The sequence below is a fragment of the Meriones unguiculatus genome, chromosome 17 (assembly GCF_030254825.1).
Source record: "Meriones unguiculatus strain TT.TT164.6M chromosome 17, Bangor_MerUng_6.1, whole genome shotgun sequence".
NCBI lineage: Eukaryota > Metazoa > Chordata > Mammalia > Rodentia > Muridae > Meriones > Meriones unguiculatus.
Window position 1 is genome coordinate 90,056,777 of NC_083364.1, and position 23,155 is coordinate 90,079,931.

The 23,155-nt window shown below is 39.9% G+C and overlaps 1 protein-coding gene across 8 annotated transcripts in view; it reads right to left on the minus strand.

Moving 5' to 3' along the window:
• Positions 1 to 23,155, minus strand: part of Grik1 (glutamate ionotropic receptor kainate type subunit 1) — a 385,942-nt gene that overhangs the window by 87,228 nt on the left and 275,559 nt on the right. For all 8 annotated transcript variants that reach the window (XM_060370694.1, XM_060370693.1, XM_060370696.1 and 5 more), the window contains exons 6-7: positions 22,847 to 23,020; positions 10,635 to 10,778 (exon numbers count right to left, since the gene is read on the minus strand). In XM_060370694.1, coding sequence (XP_060226677.1) covers positions 10,635 to 10,778; positions 22,847 to 23,020 — 318 coding nt within the window. The remainder of the gene's footprint in view (positions 1 to 10,634; positions 10,779 to 22,846; positions 23,021 to 23,155) is intronic.

Here is a 23,155-nt window from a genome sequence, read left to right on the forward strand (position 1 = left end):
CCCAGATATGTTTGGTCCTTGTGGAGCTCCAATGGATACAGAAATTATGGAATTTTTACACAATGGAATACTACTCAGCAATCAAAAACGAGGAAATCATGAAATTTTCAGGCAAATGGTGGGATCTAGAAAAGATCATTCTGAGTGAAGTATCCCAGTAGGAGAAAGACAAACATGGAATATACTTGCTTATATAGACCTAAAAGATATGATAAACATAATGAAATCTATACACCTAAAGAAGATAATCAAGAAATCGGACACGGGGTATGATGATCTATCCTCATTTAGAAAGACAAATGGGATGTGCATTGAACGTATGACAGGAGTCTACCGCAGAAAGCATCTGAAAGACTCTACCTAGCAGTGTTCCAAAGTAGATACTAAGACTCACTACCAAACCTTTGCCATTTAGGTTTTTTTTTAAAACTATATAGCCTTCACATCACTTCATTAACAGAGTGTAACTTGAGACAGTAAGCCAAATCAACCATTTCTTCTCCGATGTTGCTTTTTGTCTGAGTGTTCTAATGAGTATTTCATTATAACAACAGAAAAGAAAGCAGAACAGCTTTCATGCTTGCAGAGCCAAGGCTCTTAGCCGCTTGGTCATTGCTCTGATCTAACCCTTTCCATTTCCATGAAACTCCGCATGTAGGACATAGAAACATTTCCATAATAAAACTCTATGAATTTAATGGTAAATTTAACAGCATTGTGAAAGAGGGGCAAGAAGATTGTAATAGCCAGAGGCAGCAGTGGTAAGCTACAAAGAAACATTATTTTTCAGACACAACACGGCAGTTGCATATATAAACCCACAGTGATTGTGACAGCATCTATGAGGCATGTACAAATTCAAGCTACAAAATTCCCAGCATGGAGAGGGCACTTGGATAGACAGTTCAACCCCAAGCCATTCAGCTGTTGACAGTTAATAACTCCTGGGAGAGGAAGAGTCAGTTTTCTCTCATGTTCAAAGTGATGCCTATACATCCAAGAATACATGGGCAGCACACCCTGAAACTGACGGGCTTTAAAAACGAAATTGGAGGTATAAGGAAGGAAGGATTGGTCTGGGAGGAGTTGGGAGAGAGGAGAGAATATGACTGAAATACAGTGTGTGAAATTCTCAAAGAATCAATAATACAAATGTTTATACAGTACTTTTGGAGAATTGTGCAAAGGATAAATGTGTGTGTGTGTGTGTGTGTGTGTGTGTGTGCGCGCGCGCGCACACTGTTCTTGGAAAAGCTTTCTGGAAAATGTGATCCCAGAAGTAAACTGATAAATTTAGTTCAGTGTCCTCAGAAAAGGGAGTGGCGAGAAGAACATTACCAGTAGAGGGGATCAGAGTGGCATGAAGCCAGGAAAACACTGAGGAACAGGCATTAGATCTTGCCCTGTGAGTCTGGGGAAAGGGAATAAGCTGAAGATTTGGCTAATAAGTCATTGTAGACTGAAGCTGTTCACACCCATTGGACTAATTTTTCTCAAATAAGGTGCAGGTAGCCTGACAATGAGAGTAGTGGCTAGTGAGCCGGGGCGTTGTAGGAGCGAACACAATGTTGGATAATTGTCATGGGCAATGAAAAAGCTAGATTGATCCAGCAAGTAAGACCTGTGGGTGGCCCTGAAAGCCTAGAGACTGTTGGACACCATGGATTTTCCTTGGGGACCAAACTACAATGATAAATGAAAATTTTATGGGCAACTCTTTGAGGTAGTCATCACAAAATATTTCTCACATTCTGGTTTGCTTAAGTCAGCTTTGTATGAAAATGCTATGAAAGAAGCTAAGATATAGATTAAATAATAATTAGGATGTCCAGGATAAAGTCTATATTGATTTAAGAGAAAAGAGAATCCAAGAGCAGGTGACAAAATGGGATATAAGTAGAGTGAACATGAAATTGAGGCCACTTTGGGCTGCAAGAGACGAGTATCATGCGAAGCTGAGATTATGGCTCAGTGGATATAGTGGTTGTGGTGTGGCCATGAACACCTAAGTCTGGATCCTCAGATTCTGGGTAGGAAGCTGTGATTGGTAGTGTGTACCTGTAGCCTCAATGCTGGTAGCTGGGGAGGAAGATCCTTGATTTCCATTAGCAGTAAGATTAGTGGAATCTACCAGTTTCTAGTTCAGTGAGAGAGCCTGTCTCAAAAAAATAAAATAAAATAATAAAATAAAATAAAATAAAATAATAAAGTAAAATAAAGGTGGAGTGTGATCACTAATAGTCAGCTGCTACAGCTGTGAACACCCATATTAACATATATTTACAAAACACACACCCCCCACACACACAAACAAGAAAATGATAACATGTGCATGAGGAAGTGAGCAAGAAGTTGGGAAAGCTGTAAAAGATAGAGCTACTTAGTAGAGCAAAGAGATATCTAGCTGTGTGAGGGAACATTCTACAATGAAACCCATGGTTCGTGTCCTTTATAACCGCCTCTCCATGAACCTGGCAGAATGTCCCACCCCCTTCTGCTCTTCCTTTCCATATTGTATGCCTGTGTGTCCATTAATCAAATGCATTGACAACAACTGTCTAGGCACCATGGTGATTTCTATGGCTGTGGCTCTTCCAAATTCATCCTGAAACTCAGTCTACACATGAACAGTAGGAAGAGGATGGCCATCAGCAAATGGTTGATTAGCTTATGAAAGGGCTGGGACAAACCAGCTAGTCTCTTTTCACTCTCCACTCTTCTACCACATGAGGATGCAGCCAAGGAAAGGCTCAGTACACATCAAATACCACTGACACTGATGTCTCAGACTCGAGAGCCATGAAAAATGCAAATCTACCTTTTAGAGACTATGTACGATCAGCTTTTTTGTTGTAGCACCAACAAGTAAAATAGTTATGTATAAGATGATGCATGTAAGTTGTAAAAATATAAACTACAAAAGTCATGTTTTCTCTGTCCAGATTTCTTATTAAGAAAAAGACTGAAAATACAGTTTTCCTTTAATAGTACATCTCCTAAACATAAGTGGGGACTGAGAAAAATGGTTAGCGTTGATAAGGTGAGTGCAAATGAGGTGATGCTGATAAGTGAGACATCAGACTGCCACATTTGTCATCAGACACACATGAGAAATGTGAATTGTACCAGAAAGAGAAATGTGAATTGGCTTCCCAAAAAGTAAAGATTTGACTGAATTTGCAGAGCAGACCCAAAGCTGTTGGAATGGTCTGTGGTGCAGCTTGTCCTGACAAAATCAAGTCTCATATGATAAATGCTCCTCAGTGGAGATGGTAAAATGTAAGTATGACTGGGCTTACCTTTCTCCAGGGACTCTAATGTTTTTTTAAGTGTGTGTGTGTTGTATTTGCATGTATGCTCGTTTGCACTTATGTAGCACTTGCGTGTTGTTTTCTGTGCTTGTGTGTGCATTTGTGTATGGAAGCTCACAGCTTCCTTTGGGCATCTTTTTAAATTACTTTTTACTCCATCAGTGGAGCCAGGATGTGTCACTGAAACCAGAGTTTAATAGTTCCATCTAGTCTCTATAGCAAGCCAACTTGCCCTGAGAGTGAAGCCTCTTAAGTGCTGGTATCGAGGATGCCACAGCTGCTCAGCTTCTACAAGGGATGGGAGGAGCGTCACTCTTGTTTTCATTTATTTGGAGAAAGTTCTGTATGTGCTCATCAATCTCCTAAGCTCTTAAATTTTCCAGCAGCCTAACACTTACCCAGTTCTCACATAAAACAACAAAGAAAGCAAAAGTCCAAGTTACAAATCAGTATTGAGGCACCCATAGGTGCTTTATAAATATATACATCCTTTACTCTTTAAGTTTTAAAAACTTGAACTTAAATATTAAGTTTATATATTTAAACTGTAAGTTTTATTCCATCAAAATCAAATTTTCATAGAAAGACAGTGGTGGAAAGCTGGCCACATCTTATAGAATTCTTAGTGATACCCCAACAAATATGTATAAATATACATACATACAGTCATTTGGAAATGATTTTATTTTTATGTAGTAAATATATTTTAGAATGGACCAGTTAAGAAACTTGTTCTATACTTTAAATTGAAATGTCAGTTCAGAGGAAATTATGAAGAGTTTAGTAGAATTTAATTTTCTGGGCTCAGCTTGTAAGCGCCTTTCCAGTGGCTGCCATGTGAAAGGTGCCGTACACTGAGAACACAAAGACAAAGTGTTTTCTGTCCTTGTCCCAGGGAAAGTCTGTCCAGTGCTTGAATGACACCTGTGAGGTACTGAGAGTTGCAGGCGCTGTGGACCTAAGGACAGAGCTATCTTGAAATGTAAGTAAGTCAGGAAGGCCTGCTAGAGAAAATGAGTTTGGAGTAAGAATTAGCCCAAGGGAGAACCAAGAGACAGCTTTCCAGTCCAAGAGGAACATGACAAGGGGGTGTTAATTAGGCAGATTTCGATCAGGAAGAGTAATCCAACTGTCTCCACTCTATGAAGAACAGAGTGTTGAACCCAGGAAGCCATGTGCAGGTGTGTATTTCTATATGGTAGAACACCTCTTAGGAATTTATGTACATCTGTTATATACATACTACCATAGAGTGGTTGTAACTTAATGCAAAGCCAGCTTAGAGGTCATCTTACTATTTTAGGAGAGAAACTGTGAGGGTGATGGGTAAGGAGGGTGCTTCAGCACAGTGAGTTGGGAACACCACTGAGACTGCCCCAATTTCGAAGTCTTTTATGGAGACCCTGGAGTAATGGTTTTAGTTAGGGACCCGAGACCCTGATACTTGTTGAAAATGCACTGGTTTCTTGTGCTATCCATTGTTACTGCTCTGTGCAACTCTTGGGATTGGCGATCATCTTCCTGGAAGCCTTGATATGTTTCTCTACAGCCAACTCACTGACTGCTCAGCTCATGGTATTTTGTTACCATGATTTGAAAACACTGAGGCTTTTGAACTGATTGATAATTGTTTAGTGTCTTTTTACTTTCCCAAGTATCATGTGTGTGGTTATTGTGGGGAGTCCCCTAGATCCCTAGCTCTTTGTATTGAGGGCCTATGTGCCCTATACCTAGCTTTCTGGGCACTTTTTCTCCCACTGTAATGTCTTCCCTATGTTTATACAAATAACTGCCACATCATCCCAGATTTCAATAATAATAAAGATGACACCAATGGCCAAGACAGTGGTTAGGGTAGGCTGGGCAATGCACTGGATGACTGACAGCTGCTTCACTGATGTACGTTTTTAACAGAACCTTCCGTTTGACGATAATTACCTTTCATCAGGCAGCAACTACAGGACATACGTTTTGGTAGCCTTTTTATACAATATGTGTATGTTCCACATAAATATATGGAGTGTTTTTATCCACATGTTACAGAAGAAAGTGAGAAATTTTAAGCTAAATGACCAAGTTTACACACATAGTTAACTGAAGTTAGTTTCAGATTTCTGTTCACTATTTCAGAACCAAAGAGGTTGATAGACTTATAAGAACCCCTGCCACTAAAATCTGTACATCTAAAGAAACTAATCTAGAGAGAGGACCCTGACTAAAATGCTCAATCCTCATCCCGAAAGGCAAAAAGGAAGGACATCAGAAGAAGAAGAAAAATAGGATTCTTATAAGCTACAGGAAATCCACAAGAATCCACTTCTCAAGTCAGAGGGACTCCAGATAAGTACTGCCAGTCAACACCCTAAGTTTCCCACCTATTCCCTATTTCACAGGGTAGGATTCCTCCCTGTTTCCCTAGTTTTGAGACTTCCTTCCTCTAACTACCAAAACTATGGGTCAAAAATTTCAAATGTACATCTAAAAAGGAATTTTCTCCCCAACCTACGTAACTTTGTCTTCCACCCATATATGTGTTCCGGTATCCTGTCAGATCCAGGTGTTTCCTACATCCACGACAGCGCCAAGGGAACTGTCCATAGGTGTTCCAGTCTAACTTCACAGATTGCGTCAGCTGGACCTGCATTTTTTCCCTTCTAGCCCAAGATGTTCTCAGATCCTGGACAGCAGGTAGGACAGCCTGCTCTTCCCAGACATGGCCAAAATTCCAGCTTTTGGCCCCCATCCCCCAATACTGACCACCCCTCAATGCCAGCAAGAAGTAGTCATAGATGAATCCACTGTCCCAATTCATCTATTATCGACAGAAGGCTGGGGTGGTGTTCTTCATACCTGGGACAAGCTGCTTCAGGTCCCTATCTGCTGCAGGGCATGGCCCGCATACCCCACCCTCTACCCTGAACTTTCCCTTTCACCATATAATCCAGACATTTTGGTGCTCTTGGATTTTTGTTTTGTTTTGTTTTGTTTCTCTCCTCATTCCCACCTCACCACCCCTTCCTAGCTCCTCGTTTTTTAATTAAACAAAAAGGGAAGGACTGTTATCCCAACAGCCTTCTTCTACGTTGTCTAACAACCTGATGCCTCCAGGTGGTCCCCAGGTGTATGCCTGATAAAAAGGACCCACTTGCTTTCTCTCTCATTTACTGCTCTTACTCTTACTCTCTGTCTTGTTCTGTCTCTCTCTGATGCTTCCCCTTCTTTCTACCCCCTTTGCTCCCTCCCCTCCCACTTTCCACAATAAATCTCTTTTATACCAAAAAAAAAAAAAAAAAAAGAACCCCTGCCACACTAGGTATCAGAATCACCAGTGCCGGCTAACATGTTTTTCTCTATTGAAATATTCCTGGATGCATTAATATACCAAATGCATACCAATCACTATTTTGCCTACAGGTTGCATATATTCTCCAGTTCCTTTTATCCTTAATCTGTAACTTAATTTACTTGAGTACTTGTTTTCTGAAAAAAAAAATTGAGATTGGAAAACGGCACTGCTTGGAGAAAGACATGAAAACAAATATGACAGTATAATTATAGTTGGAAATAAGGTGAACAGTCGGGACCAGAAGGTAAGAGCTGCTGCTTGTTATAATCCTGACAAACAGAGGCCAAGGAATTGAGCATGAGCCTATGACATGCTTAGGGAGACATCACAGCTGTCAACAAGAGCTGGAGACAGTGGAGGAGATGAGAGAGATGCCACAGGGCTTCTGGAACAAGGTCACTAAAAAGCCAATAAGTCCTGCTGAATGGTCCAACATTCAGCTATCTGAGGATAACCTCAGATGAAGCCTGGCGTTTCTCAGCCAGGTAGAGTTTGTATTAGTAGATGGTAGACACCATAGCTTCTGCTTTGGTTATCCCCTTATGACAGCGAGTTAATAATGTGTGGGGTAGGGGCCGAGAATATTGCTCACTGGCAGAACACTTGTCCAGCCAACAGAGGGTTAGTAAGACCCTCTGTTTGATAACCAGAACTACACAAGTATTACTGACCCAGTTAGTTTTTATTGCCAAGTTGACACCACCAAGAATCACCTGGTGGGAGTCTCAACTAAGGCATTTCCCAGGTGGGAGTGGGGCACGGTCATGTCTGTAGGGAACTATCTTCATTCTTGATAGGTATGGGTGGGCACAGCCTACTGTAGGCGGTGCTACCCCTGGCAGGTGGTCCTGAGTTACATAGTAAAGCCGGATAAGCATGAGTCAGAGAGAGGGAGCCTGTAAGTTGTGTTCCTGTATGATTTTTGCTTCAGTTCCTGCCTCCAGTTTCCTGCTTTGAGTTTCTGCCCTGATTTTCCTTGGTGATAGACTGTTATCTGGAAATATAACTGACATAAAACTTTTCTAACCCTAAGTTGTTTTTGTTCAGCAACAGAAGAACAAACCAATTCAGTTATTTTACAAGAGAGAGTTCTAGTTACTTTTGTTGAGTGGAAAAATTATCACCTCTTAATACATATTTGTTAAGCAAATCTCCGGAAAGCTGACCCTGCAACGTTCAGCATCCTGTTCCAAATGGTCGTTAATCCTGCCACTTTACTGTCAGCCCAGTACTGAATGGTGGTCAGTTTAAGATGCTCATCTGAGAGGCTCCCTGACTCAAAATACTGCCCACTTGTCAGGGTTACTGTGCTCGCAGCCAACTCTGCCTGGGAACTTTACCTCCTGGGATGAGGTTGGTCTTCACACCATAAATTCAGGGTGCTGACTTGTCCTTCTCATTCTTACCTACCCTATAGTTGGAAATCCTTTAGACATTGAAAATGGCCTAAAAAAAAGACCTAGGGAAGTTTTAGGACTGAGTACTTAGCTTCATGTTTTATAATGAAATCTGACACTTGCAAAATTTGGCTGTGTTCTCAGCCAAAGGAATGCCTGCCTTTTTTCTTTTTTATGTTCAGTTGATCACAGAATTTTCTTCCTTCCAGTCTTCCAACAGCCTGGGACACTAGTCCTGGTTTCCTGCCCTCCACCATGCCATCTTCCCTGTGGGGACCTGCACCCTGCCAAAGGTAGCATATGGCACAGTGACTCAGGAGCCAAACTGAGGATGGGAACAATGCTGAAAACTGTTTCTGTTTTCTCCCCTGATGGCCTTCCTTTCACTTCCAATCATGAATCCTGAGAGGGGAGGGTTTGCACTTCATAGTACAGAAATAGGAAATGTGTTCTTGTTGTTCTTGTGGTTCCTTTTTTTTGAACTATCTTTAAACATACCTAAACACAGCTTGGCAATTTTACCTTCTTATGCAACTGAAGTATAAGCAAAAAGATGTTTTCGAGTGCTCTGAGGATTTGATCTCAGGCTTTCTTATGGCTTCTGCCTCTCCCCTTACTGGTCTGATATAAAAGGGAACCAGACCTTTTCTTGTTAAAGATCAAGATAATCAGGATCGCAATTCAGGACCTGCCTCTGATCACTGGGGCGAGAAGAGGCAGCCACGTGACTGTTTTCTATTAGCCACAGTATGTCAGGTTTACGTAGCTGTCAGAGAGGGCATTTCATTTCATGGCCATTTGTGATTTCTTTGTTTTTCCAGCTTTAAATTCCTGGCACCATCCCCAGCAAACTGGATGAGACTGTTATACATGTACATCCTCATGCCAAAGAAACCCAGTATTTGAAATGCTTACTGGACCCCTCGCTATGCTTCCGTGGTAACTTTACTCAATTTCTGTACAATGTTGCTGAGAAAGTAGATGGTCTATTCCCATTTCACAGATAAAAATTCCCCACATAGGAAGGTTAAATTTCTAACCCTTGTTATACTGCTCACAAGCATTATCAGAGCTGGGGTTTATATATAAGCAGCCAGTGGGGACAGTATATGGAAGCTAAAATTTAAGGAGGAATTCTCCCTTAATCTTAAAAAGGGCGAGGTTTGCGCCTGAAAGTGTACCTCTTACTCAGTAGTGAGGTACATCCTTCCTCAGTGCTTGGGGTCTTATTTCTTTTTTTTAATTTTTTTTATCAGTTACATTTTATTAACTCTGTATTCCAGCTGTGTCCCGATCCCTCATTCCCTCCCAGTCCCTCCCTCCCTCCCTCATCTCCACCAGGCCCCTTTCCAAGTCCACTGATAGGGGGGACCTCCTCCCCATTCATCTGATCCTGTTTTATCAGGTATCTTCAGGACTGGCTGCAAAGCCCTCCTCTGTGGCCTAACAAGACTGCTCCTCCCTTCGGGGGTGGGGAGACCAAAGAGCCAGTCATTGAGTTCCTGTTAGAAATAGTCCTTGTTCCCCTCACTTTGGGAAACCATTTGGTTACTGAGCTACCACAGGCTACATCTGAGTGGAGGTTCTAGGTTATATCCATACATGGTCCTTGATGTCTTATTTCTTATATTCACTCTCAGTCTGGCTGTTGCCTTTATGAACTAGAGTTGCCCTGCAAGGGGAGGTGGGCTGAACAGCTGGAGACGTGCTCTATGGGTGCTGAAGAGACCAGCAGAGATCCAGCCCAAAGCTGCCAGCCTTCCTCGGGACACAGGGGGACTTCTTCATTTGTATTCTGGTTTTCCACATGTTTCTCTGGGGTGGTGGTGGTGGCGCTGCCTCACTCTGACTGCTTCAGAATGGTTAGGGAAGAAGATATTCTTCACAGGAAAATAAACCTCTGCATCCCACAGAGCAAGTTTCAGAGCGTGTGCAAGGATATTGTGCATACTCAGTCAGATTTTCTATCCCAAGATTCTTGTTTCATATTGCCAAGTCCATAAGTACATAAATGAGCCTTCTGCTCTCAAAGATAGTCCAAAGGCACACATATTTTCAGAGTCTTGGGATTCTCACTACAGGGTCTTACGAAGGGAATTTTAATTGCTCCAGAGAACAAGATAAAGTAGGTGTAGCTTGCAATATCCGAAGATAAGTAAAGAACTCTCCCTTTCCAAGTATCCTCTTAAAGAACCTTTAGGATGCTGAGTACATTTTGAACAGAACCACTCCTGTGTTTCGTCTTGAAGAGCCTAAGCCTTGGGAGACCACAAAAACCAAGAGCTCACAGTGTGAGCACTAACATGCCTTGTGGATACAGCATTTTTAAGCTCATATATGTGGAGAGCCAAGCATAATTGGAACATGGCTGAAATAAGGGGCAGTTAGCATGATCTAGTTGCTTGTTTGAATATCACAATATCATATTGGAAAATACAGCATAGTTCCGATCATCAGACTCCTGACGCTGAAATCTGAGAATGCAGTTTGGTAGCAGCTGCCCCTCTATTAGTCTCACCGTGCCACCAGAAATGCATCAAATGGTGTTAAGCAAATAGGATAAGAAGAAACTACACTTGCCTCTTTGATCAGGTTCATGAATCTGGGTCCAAGGCGCCATGGCTTGTGTCGATGGCACTGTAGGGAGCTGACAGTCAGCTGTGAGGCACGGTGGGAGGCAATGGCTACCATGTACACAGCATCATACATCAGAGCTGCTTCAGTCTGTAGAGAAAAACATGCACCATGCTGTCAGTTCCATCTCTATTACCGTGTAATTGTGACTCCTTCCTTCCTATTAGCCTGATTTTTAAGTGATAAAATATATGACATGCTTTAAAATTACAAGTTATGTTTTATTTAAAAAATATTTATTCATTTATTTTATTTATTTCAAATTTTCACTTTGTATCCCTGCTCCAGCCCCCTCCCTCATCTCCTCCCAGTCCCGCCTATTCTCCCTCTTCTCCCCCTGTGCCCTTTCCCTAGTCCCCTGATAGGGGATATCTTCTTCCCTTTCTATCTGACCCTAGCTTATCAAGTGTCATCAGGACTGTATACATCATCTTCTTCTTTGGCCTGGCAAGGCTGCACTGTCCCAGGAGAAGGTGACAAAAGAGTTTATGTCAAAGACAGCCCCTGTACCCCTTTTATTCTTTAGCTAAACAATATTCAGTGAATAGTTGTTATTTTTCTACAAAAGAAAACTTTACACTCCAGAATAAATTGGAATCCTACATTTGGTTTTGAGTTCTTATAAACAAAGGAAAATAAAGATTCAAATCAATTACAAAAAGACTTTATTCCAAAAACATATTTTTGGAATGTCTTCTATGCCAAGCTCAGTGTTGAAGTCAACTCTGTTCAGATCAAATCTACTAAGACTCATTATTTCAATGACAGGCCTTGTCTTTTAACACTTTTATTCGTTTGTTCCTTCCTTCCTTTTTCTTCTTTCTTGTTTTTTATTTCGTAGAGAACAAATTCTTGCTAACAGAACTGACAGGTTTTTTTATTATTAAGGGTGCTTGTGTTGGTCATTTTCATTGGCCATACTTAAGGGGGAAGAACATTCATGGTATGAAGTTCAATGTCATGCTTGGGGAGGTCCTCTGAGGTGCAGGTTTGTGAATCAGGATAAGCTTGCCCTTGCCTTCTGGAGTTACCATGAAAGAGGCCGATAGCAGTTACTTGTCTTGAGGAATATCCTCTTTTCCTCCCTTCCCTCATGAAATTCTTCTCACTTGCTAAATTTTATATAATACTCATAGCATTTTGTCAAATATACTGCCCTGTGGTTTGGGGGATAAAAATCTCCTAATACCCTCATATTTTACTGGAGGGCTTTCTTTCTCACTTCAAATATATTAGCTCATTTGAAATTCTCAGTAATTCTCCAAAGTAAGCAGAACACATAGATAAAGCTACTTATTATGTGTAGAACTGACCTCAGGCAAAATATTGATTTATGGAAGTGCATATATATATAGCTGGAAAATTGGCAGAGTTAAACCTAGAATCTAGGTTCTAGGAAAAAAAATGTTGTGTGTGGTTTTCTGCAATTAGTTGATTCATTCACTATTTTCTGTTAATTATGTCTTGATGGGGTGGGAAGAAAGCATAAGTGATGATGGTACAGCTTGCATCTCATCAGTTTTGAAGCAAGAAATACCTCTCGCTTGAATCCTTTTCATTCTGCACAGTCTCTGTCATTGAAATGTCAATTTGTTTCTAACGCTTGTCACTTAATTAAAAACAAGATGAGTTTCTGAAAAGCATAAACTGTTCAAGTTCAACCTTTGGTACCTAAGCACAAATCATGGTACAGAAACAGAGTTTAATAAACATTCACAGAATGATCATTATCAATTTACACCTTAAAACAAAATGAATTTTTATAAGAAATATTCAATACCTAGAGTTAAAAATAATCATTATATGCTTGACAAAGTGAAATGAGGTTAATGGTGGTGGCAGGGATGTTGTTAAACATTAAAAATTGATTTTGATTGATTCCAGATTGACACAATCTGTCCTGTCAGTGACAAAAGCAAGTCTGTGGAAGTTAGCTGGCACACATCTGCTCTGCTATTCGCTGACATGGATGGAGTTTAGCATGCTGCTTGCCTCAACCTATGTTCTTTGCCATTCTGCTATCTTTATTTGGTTAAATTGGGAGGAAGTGAATTATTGTCAGGTTAACTTTGTAAAATGGAATCTGCAGTAGCAGTGGGCATTTACTGAGTACTAATTACACATCCGTGAGAAACAATGAACATTTGTCAGCCCTTTCCTTCTTTATGGAAAGAAAATTAAGAGATCAAATGGTGTTAATAAGCTCATAGTGAGAAAGGCAACATTTGGATTCTTGAAAATGTTGGTACTACCTGTGGTTCTATTTTGTCCAATTATTTAATTATCACAATAGTAGCTTGATAAAAATGCTAAAATTTATTGACAATATACTACATGCCAATATCACAAGCATCTCATTTATGTATGATATGTCCTTCAATCATGAAACACCTTAAAAGTTATTTTATCTGTTCTTTGGGAATTTTATACATACACATATCCAATGTATTTTGATAAATACATCCCTACTAACTCCTTCAGATTCACCCAGACCTTCTCATCTCCCTGTTCCAACTGCATAAACATTTGCTTTATTTTTTATAACCCACTGAGTCCAGTGACTGATGTTCATATGCTCATGGGTATAAGGCCATAAACCAGAGCACAGGAAGTCTATAGTGGAAACAACTCTGAAGAAAACTAACTTTCCTTCACTAGTACACAAAAAGTGTCAGTAGCTCCTTAGATGGTGGTGAAGCCTCATAATCCCATTGATCTTGTATAAGTATTGTCTAGGCATCTACAGTTACTGTGAATTCATGTGTATAATAACCCACTCACATCCAGAAGACACTTTCACAGTTAGTCTTTCCCCACCTCTGGCTTTCAGATTGAAAGCCTGGGTACAGTAATATTTCTCAATGCCCCCAAGAAAATCTTTTCCCAACAACATATGCATACTGAAAGCTGGCTTCCCATAGCAAATACACAAATGTTTTTGCTATTAGAACACTTTGCAGTAAAGGGATAATTCAGTAAAACTCAGTGGGTTTGGAGTCAGGCGCCATGCAACACTTATGCTAAAAATGTGATTGTGTAAGTGTCGTCTTTTGTTGATCGAAAGTTCTGTATCAATTTGATGTCTGGAAGGGCTGAAGACTAGGGTCAGTTACACGGGTGCTCTGTACTCATATGGCTCACTTCTGAAAATACATCATGCAATGCTTGACTGGGTTTCCTGGTTGACACTGCACCTGTAGAGTCATACATCATCACTGCAGGTCAAGTGCTTTCCTGTGCTTGACAACAAGAAGCATCAATGGTATAAAACATGTAGACGCTAGACCTGTTAGGGACCTGTCCTATGCTACATTTTCCTTTGCTGATTTTACTACCTATTCTTTTTTTTTCTGTAATAAGCTGTCACTGTAAATATAACAGCTTATTTGAGTTCTGTTTTTTTTTTTTTTGTGTGTGTGTGTGTGCAAATAAAGAAGCATTAGGACATGATAGTAACTGCCAACATAAACCAATGAGATGCCCATCATCTCAGAGACGAGTAAAACTGGCATATTAAATCCCTGATTGGAATGCCAGGAAGAAAACTGGATTTCATAGAGCAAGGGAGCAAAAGATACAGGTTTCCAATTACTCTCTGCATTAGGAATTTGTTATAGGTAAAGCAGGGATTGGAGAAATTGTCTATGGGAACTCTGCTGATGGTGTAAGCTTGTGAGAACAAGCTGCTTGGGAAACCTAAGTGTTGGAGGAAGCGTTGCTCATTTACACTGGCACTGGGCTGCAGCAGGTAGAATGCCCTGTTGTTGAATGGAATTTGGGAATGGATTTAAGAAGATGTCAAGCAGTCTAAAAATTCCATAGTTAGGAAAAAAAAAATCCCAGCAGCTTGAGCAGTCTGAAAATTCTATAGCTAGGAAAAAAATCCCAGCAGGTCCACTAAAGGTTCAGCAGAGTAGCTGCCAGAATTTGAGCTTCAGTGGATATATGCTAGCTTTAAATAGAGACCAGGACAAATAGAGGAAAGAGGGTTATAAGTTGATCAAGCAAACACACCAGAAAATGCCTTTGGTCATACTAGGTAACAAAAATGTCAGACAAAGATTCACCTTAGGCACCTGGCATAATAAACAATGTGTCTCATGAATAAATAAGAACATAAATAAATAATAGAATAATTCTGCTCTAGTTTCTCAAGTAAACAAACTTTTGACATGTTAACACTTCAGTTGATAAAATGCCCTTCACAATCTCACATTGTGTTTTTATCAATGAGCCAGAATAAGGTATGTTATTGACTAAAAATATAAGTGTTACCATGTAAATCATTCCTATACCATAGAAGCATTATTATATTAGATAATACATTTAGTGAATGACACTAGGTTGGTAGTATACATATTTACAGACCAGTAAATGGACTTAGAGACATTAATTTCACAGGGAACATAGCCAGGACCTAAACTCTGGTTTCCATCATCAAGAAAAACATTGACTTTTCTGCTATTCCAGTTGGTTGCTTTTTTTTTTTAATCTTAGGAATCTTGGTGAAGACTCAAGGTGCCTATCCAAAGATGTCTTTCCTGTGGACCCTAATTACAGAACTATTGGATGTAGGAGAGCAGGACAAAGCACCCAAATTTGCCTCATTATGAGCACCTTGTGAACTAGGAAGGAAAATGACAAGAGAGGGCTTGTGGTTTCTGTCTTTTTGGCATTATTGAATTCACTGTGATGTTTGAATGGTAAATGTTCACAGTTGTTGGTGTTGTTTGGGAGGGAATGTAACCCTGATGGAGAAAAGTATGTCACCAGAGACAAGCTTTGAGAATTCATAGTCCCGTCCCTCTTCCAGCCTACTCTCTCTGCTGAGTGTTTGTAGTTGAAACTGATCTCATCTTCCTGTTCCAGTGGTCTGTTGCCATGCCTCCCCCACATTATTGACTATCCCGCTAAAATTATAAGGACAAATAAACTCGTTCTTCCTTATGTTGTCCTTGGTTTTAGTCATTTATCACAGCAACTGAAATAAATAACACATATCATCATGGTCTACCATCAGAAAAAAAAAATAATCATTTGAATATGGGCCATTCCACAGACCCCAAAACCTACAGTCTGAATGAACCCATAAGGGCCGGGGAAAATGTAAAAAGCAAAAGAAACAAGGTAGATTGTTACAAAACCATACTAGACTTTAGATATGCTAATTAACACTCCAGTTGGAAAAAAAATACCTAAAAAAATCTTCAGATATTCTTTTTTAATTTTTATTTTATATTTTTATTATGAGTTACATTTTATTAACTATGTATCCCAGCTGTATCCTGCTTCCTCATTCCCTCCCAATCCCACCCTCCCTCCCTCATCTCCTCCCTGCCCCTTTCCAAGTCCACTGATAGGGGAGGACCTCCTCCCCTTTCATCTGACCCTGTTTTATCAGGTATCTTCAGGACTGGCTGCAAAGTCCTTCTCTGTGGCCTAGCAAGGCTGCTCCTCCATTTGGGAGGTGGGAAGGTCAAAGAGCCTGCCATTGAGTTCCTGTCAGAAATAGTCCTTGTTTCCCTTACTATGGTAAACCAATGGGTTAGTGAGCTACCACGGGCTACATCTGAGCAGAGGTTCTAGGTTATATCCATACATGGTCCTTGGTGGAGTGTCAGTCTCAGAAAAGACCCTGTGCCCAGATATATTTGGTCCTTGTGGAGCTCCTATCCTTTCCACGTCATACTAACTCCCCTTCTTTCATATGATTCCCTGCACTCTGCTGAAGGTTTGCTTATGAGTCTTAGTATCTGCTTTGATACACTGCTAGGTAGAGTCTTTCAGAGGCCCTCTGTAGTAGGCTCCTGTCCTGTTACTTGTTTTTTCCTATGTCCAATGCCCACCCTGTTTATCTTTCTAAGTGAGGATTGATCATCTTACACAGGGTCCTCTTTCTTGTTTATCTTCTTTAGATGTATAGATTTCATTATGTTTATCATGTCTTATAGGTCTATATAAGTGAGTATATACCATGTGTGTCTTTCTCCTTCTGGGATACCTCATTCTAAGAGTAACAGCCAATAAATGGGACCTCTTGAAACTGAAAAGCTTCTTTAAAGCTAAAGACACTGTTGTCAGAACAACATGACAGCCTACAGACTGGGAAAGGATCTTCACCTATATCTGACAGAGGGCTGATATTCAGAATATATAAAGAACTAAAGAAGTTAAAAAGCAATAAATCAAGCAATCCAATTAAAAAATGGGATACGGAGCCAAACAGAAAATTCTCTGTAGAGGAATATAGAATGGCAGAGAAACACTTAAAGAGTTGTTCAACATACTTAGCTATCAGGGAGATGCAAATCAAAACAACCCTGAGATTTCACCTTATATCAATCAAAATGTCTAAAATCAAAAACTCAAATGACAACACATGCTGGAGAGGTTGTGGAGAAAGGGGAACCCTCCTCCATTGCTGGTAGAAATGTAAACTGGTACAACCACTTTGGAAGTCAATCTGGCGCTTTCACAGACAATTAGGAATAGTGCTTCCTCAAGACCCAGCTATACCACTCTTAGGCATATACCCAAAATTTGCTCAAGTACACAACAAGGACATTTGCTCAACCAAGTTTGTAGCAGCTTTATTTGTAATAACCAGAACCTGGAAATCCAGATGTCCCACAATGGAGGAATGGACATAGAAATTGTGGTATTTTTACACAATGAAATACTACTCAGCAATAAAAAATGAGGAAATCGTGAAATTTGCAGGAAAGTGATGGGATCTAGAAAAGATCATTCTGAGTGAGGTATTCCAGAAGGAGAAAGACACACATGGTATATACTCACTCATATAGACCTATAAGATATGATAAACATAATGAAATCTATACATCTAAAGAAGATAAAAAAGAAAGAGGACCCTGTGTAAGATGATCGATCCTCACTTAGAAAGACAAATGGGATGTGCGTTGGACATAGGATTAAACAAGTAACAGGACAGAAGCCTACCAGATATATCTGGGCACAACAGATATATCTCCCCATCAACAGAGGAATGGATACAGAAATTATGGTATTTTTACACAATGGAATACTACTCAGCAATCAAAAATGAGGAAATCATGAAATTTGCAGGCAAATGGTGGGAACAAGTAAAGATCATCCTGGGTGAGGTATCCCAGAAGGAGAAAGACAGATGTTTTTGAATAGTGAATTTCACTGTTTTGAACTGAGCTAAGCAACAGTTATCTTAATTCAATTTTCTTCCTTCCTTCCTTCCTTCCTTCCTTCCTTCCTTCCTTCCTTTCTTTCTTTCTTTCTTTCTTTCTTTCTTTCTTTCTTTCTTTCTTTCTTTCTTTCTTTCTTTCTTTCTTTCTTTGTGTTTATTTTTGATCCAGGGTTTCTCTGTGTAGCCTTGGCTGCCCTGGACTCTTGTAGACTGAGCTGGCTGCAATCTAACAGAGATCAGCCTTTCTCTGTCTCCTGGAGTGCTGGGATTACAGGCCTTTGTCACCTCCTAGCCTGGATCTCAACTCAGTTTTAAGGTAGGTTTTTGTTTCTTTAATTAAAGCTGTTTTCACATCTAGATTTAAAAAAATTGAGTTTGCTGTGACTATTTTCTTTTTTCAGAGATGGATGTGTTTTTTTTTTTTTTTTCAATGCAGTTTATTCAGGAACATTGAACAATCCTCGGACCCCGGGGAAAGCCAGCCCACAGCTTAAATAGCCTCTGGGTAGCCAACCCAGGCGTGCCACGGGGGCAATGCAGATAGGTCCACATACATGGAAGCAAGCCAGATCCTCGGCCTTAGCCAAATGTGGAGTTGTTCCTGACAGAGAGCACTCACCATCGGGAAGGTGGAAGGCGGAAACCAGCTCCATCTTTAAGGCACGGCATTCCGCAGCTCTCTACAGTTCCCCCTTTTTGTTTTAGACGCATCAGGCAAGAGTAGAGGTCTGATCTCTGATATTAGAAATAAATTGGGACTTTGTACAGATGTTCATTTAGGTGTCATCCACCCAAAGAGCATCAGACCCGTCCAATACCTTTTTCTCAGAGGCAGACTGCTCAGACCCTGAATAATCATTTAGCCAATGTAGCTCATGCCTTAGTTGTACATAAAAGAATTAATGCTCAACTAAAAGGAAGCTTGATGGTGTTCAATCAGAGGATTGACCTCTTGCAGGAGCAAATTGATACCCTATGGCAAATCGCTCAACCTGGCTGTCAATGAAAGTATGCTGGACTTTGTGTCACTAGCATACAACATGAGAATTTTTCCTGCGCTGCAAATCTGTCTAAACAATTGTCGAGCTATATTTTAGGTAATTGGACTGGAGAATTCGATACTACGATGGAGCAGCTGAGAGTGGCCATTGTCACAGTAAATTCTACCGGAGTGGACGCAGGACTAGCCACAGGATTATCAACATGGATTGCTGCAGCCATGAATCATCTGAAGGAATGGGCGGGCATGGGAGTGTTAGCAGGCCTTCTGGTGTTGGTCTCCTTGGTTTGCCTGTGGTATATATGCAAGATTAGAGTCTCACAACAGTGTGATGCAGCCATGATCATTCAGGCCTTTACAGCCATTGAAGCAGGACATTCTCCCCAAGCATGGTTGGATACCATAAAAAGCTAAAATGATACGCTCAGGATGGATGTGTTTTGACATATATTATCATTGTCTTTGAGGATATTTTTGCTAAGAAATGCCTTAGTAAATTATTTAAAAAGATAAGTAAGTCAGTGGGGAGTCAAACACATTTTCCAATTATATTATTTTCTTATTCTTATATCCTCTCATATATATAATCTATAAGTGTGTGTTGCACATGAAGGAAAATGACTATAGTGGATACAAGCAATGGGCCTGGAGAACACTAGGATGCTATGCACAATTTTAGAGAACAGTATTCTATTATAACAACGGAATTATTTATAATGACTTACTGTTCTAGTTTATTTTCTGTTGCTGTGAAAATATCCTGAAAAGGCAATTTATTTGTAATTACAGGTTATACTTACTAACGGCATTAATAGTAATGCCATTAATAGTGTTAGTTTATAAAATCAAAATGATATTACTTGAGAATAACTTCCATCTTCACTGTAAGGCATGTTTCCTGCTTGAAAGAACAATGGTATTTCAGAGCAATATTTCAGGGCTATATGAATATTCTTCATTTAAATATCTGTTTTAGTAGAATTAATTAAATTTGTTTTCTGCATAAATTATTTTACCAAATGCATACTTATTGAATCTCTCTATGTACCTTGCCTCTTCTAATGCTGGGAATAGAACATACCACAGAAATAGAAATTATCTCCATTGAAATGTTTATATTCTCATAAAAATGACACTAATCCAACATCAAAATATAACTTAAGTAGTTACAAGGGTTACAAAGAAAATTAAAATAGGTAAGGATGAAAAGAATAACAGAGGAAGCTATCTAATACAACTCAGTTTGTGGAAAGCCTTGCTCACAAAGAGATATTTGAGTAGCCTGGACAGTAGTGAATGCAGACAGTCAGGGCAATAAGTGCTTGACCTGGAAGAATAAATGAACATACAGGATCTAATAGTACATCCAGTGGTTTTTATCTTTGGGGTAGCAAAGGAAGCATTTTTATTGATGCTTTTTACAATTAGACAGTTCTTAGCATTGGACCCGTAACTGGGTTCACGGGGAGTGTGCCCTCTTGACTGTGATTGGTTCATTGAACATCCTTGTTCATGCCCTTTTATCTATCCATGGCTTAGCCTCTAAGTCTCTAAATTATGTACATTCAGGCGAAACAGAAAGAGAGAGGTCCTATGTAGATTCTTTGGTTGAAGAATGTATTGGTTGATGGTATGCCTCCCACAATTCAAAGCTGCATCTGCAAGGCTGTTTTATCCACCTTTAGTAGGTGCTGTCGTTTATTTATTTTATACTCACATTGACATGTCCTGATGTAGTTATTTCACTCGCATTCACTTTTATAACATTCTGCTGGGACACCTTCTTATGATATTATAAATCCTCATTTTTTAATCAAATAAAATTTGTGAGTATAATATGTGTATATGTGGCATGTGTGTGTGTGTGCACGCACACACATAGTATATACTTAAAAGAAGAAGGACAACTTCCCTAGTTTTTTCTGACTTTCTACCATATTTCAAACAGAGCTGTCCTTTTTTTGTTGTTGTTGTCTGCTACTATGAAATCCAGGATGGCTAGCCCAGGAGTCTCTGAGAATTGTACTGTTTTCACCCCCCAATTCACTATAGGCAAGCTCAGATTACAGATGCACACTAATGCCCGTGGATTTATGTGAGTTCTAGGGATTCAAATTCAGTTCTTCACACATGTGTGCAGATGATTTACTATGGGCTTAACTCTCTAACTATAACCTTACTATTAATATTTTTATCATTAAGGATAATAGATATATAAGCATGCTTGAAACCTGTTTGTCAGGGTGCATACTTTTAGACAGATCAGGAAACCTCATTTCCACTGGGTCCCAGCCGTACCATTCTTCTTTCCCATTGGGCAGCCATTAGCTCAAATGGGTGGCAACAGTGCTATCTGGTACCAGACTAAATCTGCAAAAACTTCACAGCTGTAGTTTTCTTCTCCCATGGTTTTCATCTTGGTCAATATGTACAAATTATTCTGTCAGCTCCGCGTGAGTGAACACACTGATAGTTTTGTTTTTGGTAAATGAAACCATTTCTGTTATGGCTATCCAGTGTTTGTCACAAAGCTATGACATATGTAAAACAGTTCCCAACTCTTACTGCCAACTGTGGCACACTGGGCACAGAGCTTACTGAACCAGAAAAGTGACAGTCCCCTTCCCCTTCTAAAGTCGAGTATTTCTCTGGATACTGTCTACTTGTTTTCATTCACAGCAATGTTTAAAATCACCTAAGGCTCATTTGTACCACAATGCTTTCCATCACTATCTCCAGGATCACTGTGGGTTTTAATAGTTATTTCAGGCTTGCAAAAACAGTCAGGGACTGTGAACATGGAAGCATCCTGAACCACACGGTTTATTCATCTATTTCCTTCATTTTACTTCCTCCTCACAGGAAAAAGAAAGAGGAAGTTCGAAGTTCATTTTTTTCAGGGAGATGATACCTTTCAGTTATCAGTAAATTGCATCTTAAAAGCAGGAGTGTTTTTTTTGGATGATGGGAACAGAGAGTGAAATATTACACCAATTTAAAATGCTATTACCTGCTCACATTCCCAGTATCTTTTCCCTTAGTGGTACTGTTCTTACATAGGAAGAAGGGTTGTTTGTTTTTTTTTAAATTATTATTATTCCTTTCTATTTTCTTCATCACCCAGGGAGCCTCATTAGAGAAATAAAGTGAGGGTAGATACATTTGACAGCAAGAGACAAATGATCCTGCCTCAAAGCTCTCCATGAGGCAAGTTTCTGTTCAGGCGACTACCTCTGGCTGGGCATCCATGTCAGACATGACATACTGTGGGAGTTAAGCACTGTCAGAAGCACCGTCAGCATCTGCAGAAGGGGTGTCCACATGTAGGGGGGGTGGACGGTAAGGTCAGAACCCCATGGGCCATGTGGAGATCTGTTTGTCGCCACCTGCATCTACAGCCTACTTCTTCCTAATGATTATAAATAGGATGTTTCTCGCTTCTTTGCACTCTCCCAGAGATCCCCTCCTAGGGTGATCACTCTCTGCTTACCCTTTCTTTCGTTCTTGCTCTTTTATTATTTGCACAATGATAATAGCAACTTAATTGTTTTTTGACAAGTGTGGTTGGAAAAGTAAAGATTACACCTTTTGATTATAGTCATACACAAGCTTGCCAAGTATCTACAGAACCTCTTTCCTTCTCTCTTGTATATTCTCTCTCAAGATATGTCTTATAATACCATTTACTTACTTACACAATAAAAACATAGAATCTGCCTAACTTTACTTCTATAGAGTTAGAACATGATCAAGAGATTTCATTAAAATTATTCACTGCCAAAAAAAAATATTCACTGTCTCTTACAATTTTTCTGCTCACATTCCCTTCCTTCTCGACAATGATTTGAATCTTGGTGGTAGAGCAGAGGCAGAGGAAATCTGGATGAATTTGATCAAAATATATTGTATACCTATATGAAATTCTCAAGCAATAAATAAAAACATATTTGAAACGCAGAATAAAGTAAAACTACTCACTGTCATCATGCCATCCAGAAGACCAGTTTCAGGCCTGGGCGGGGCCTGCAGCCTCTCCATGGACCACTTCTCGATGATGGATGACACATGGGGGTTGTCGATGTTCAGCAACCGAAACCCAGTCATATTTACACCACTGTACCTGTAGAGTTCCAGATCTAAGGCAAACAAGTCCTGTGCAGTGTTATAAGAACAAAAGCAGCACAGATTAATTAGCACTATTGATGTTCTTGATATAAAAGAAAATCAATGATTACAGAAGCAAGGAAAACACAAATGGCAGTGTTATCATGTCCTTTCTGTGGAAGG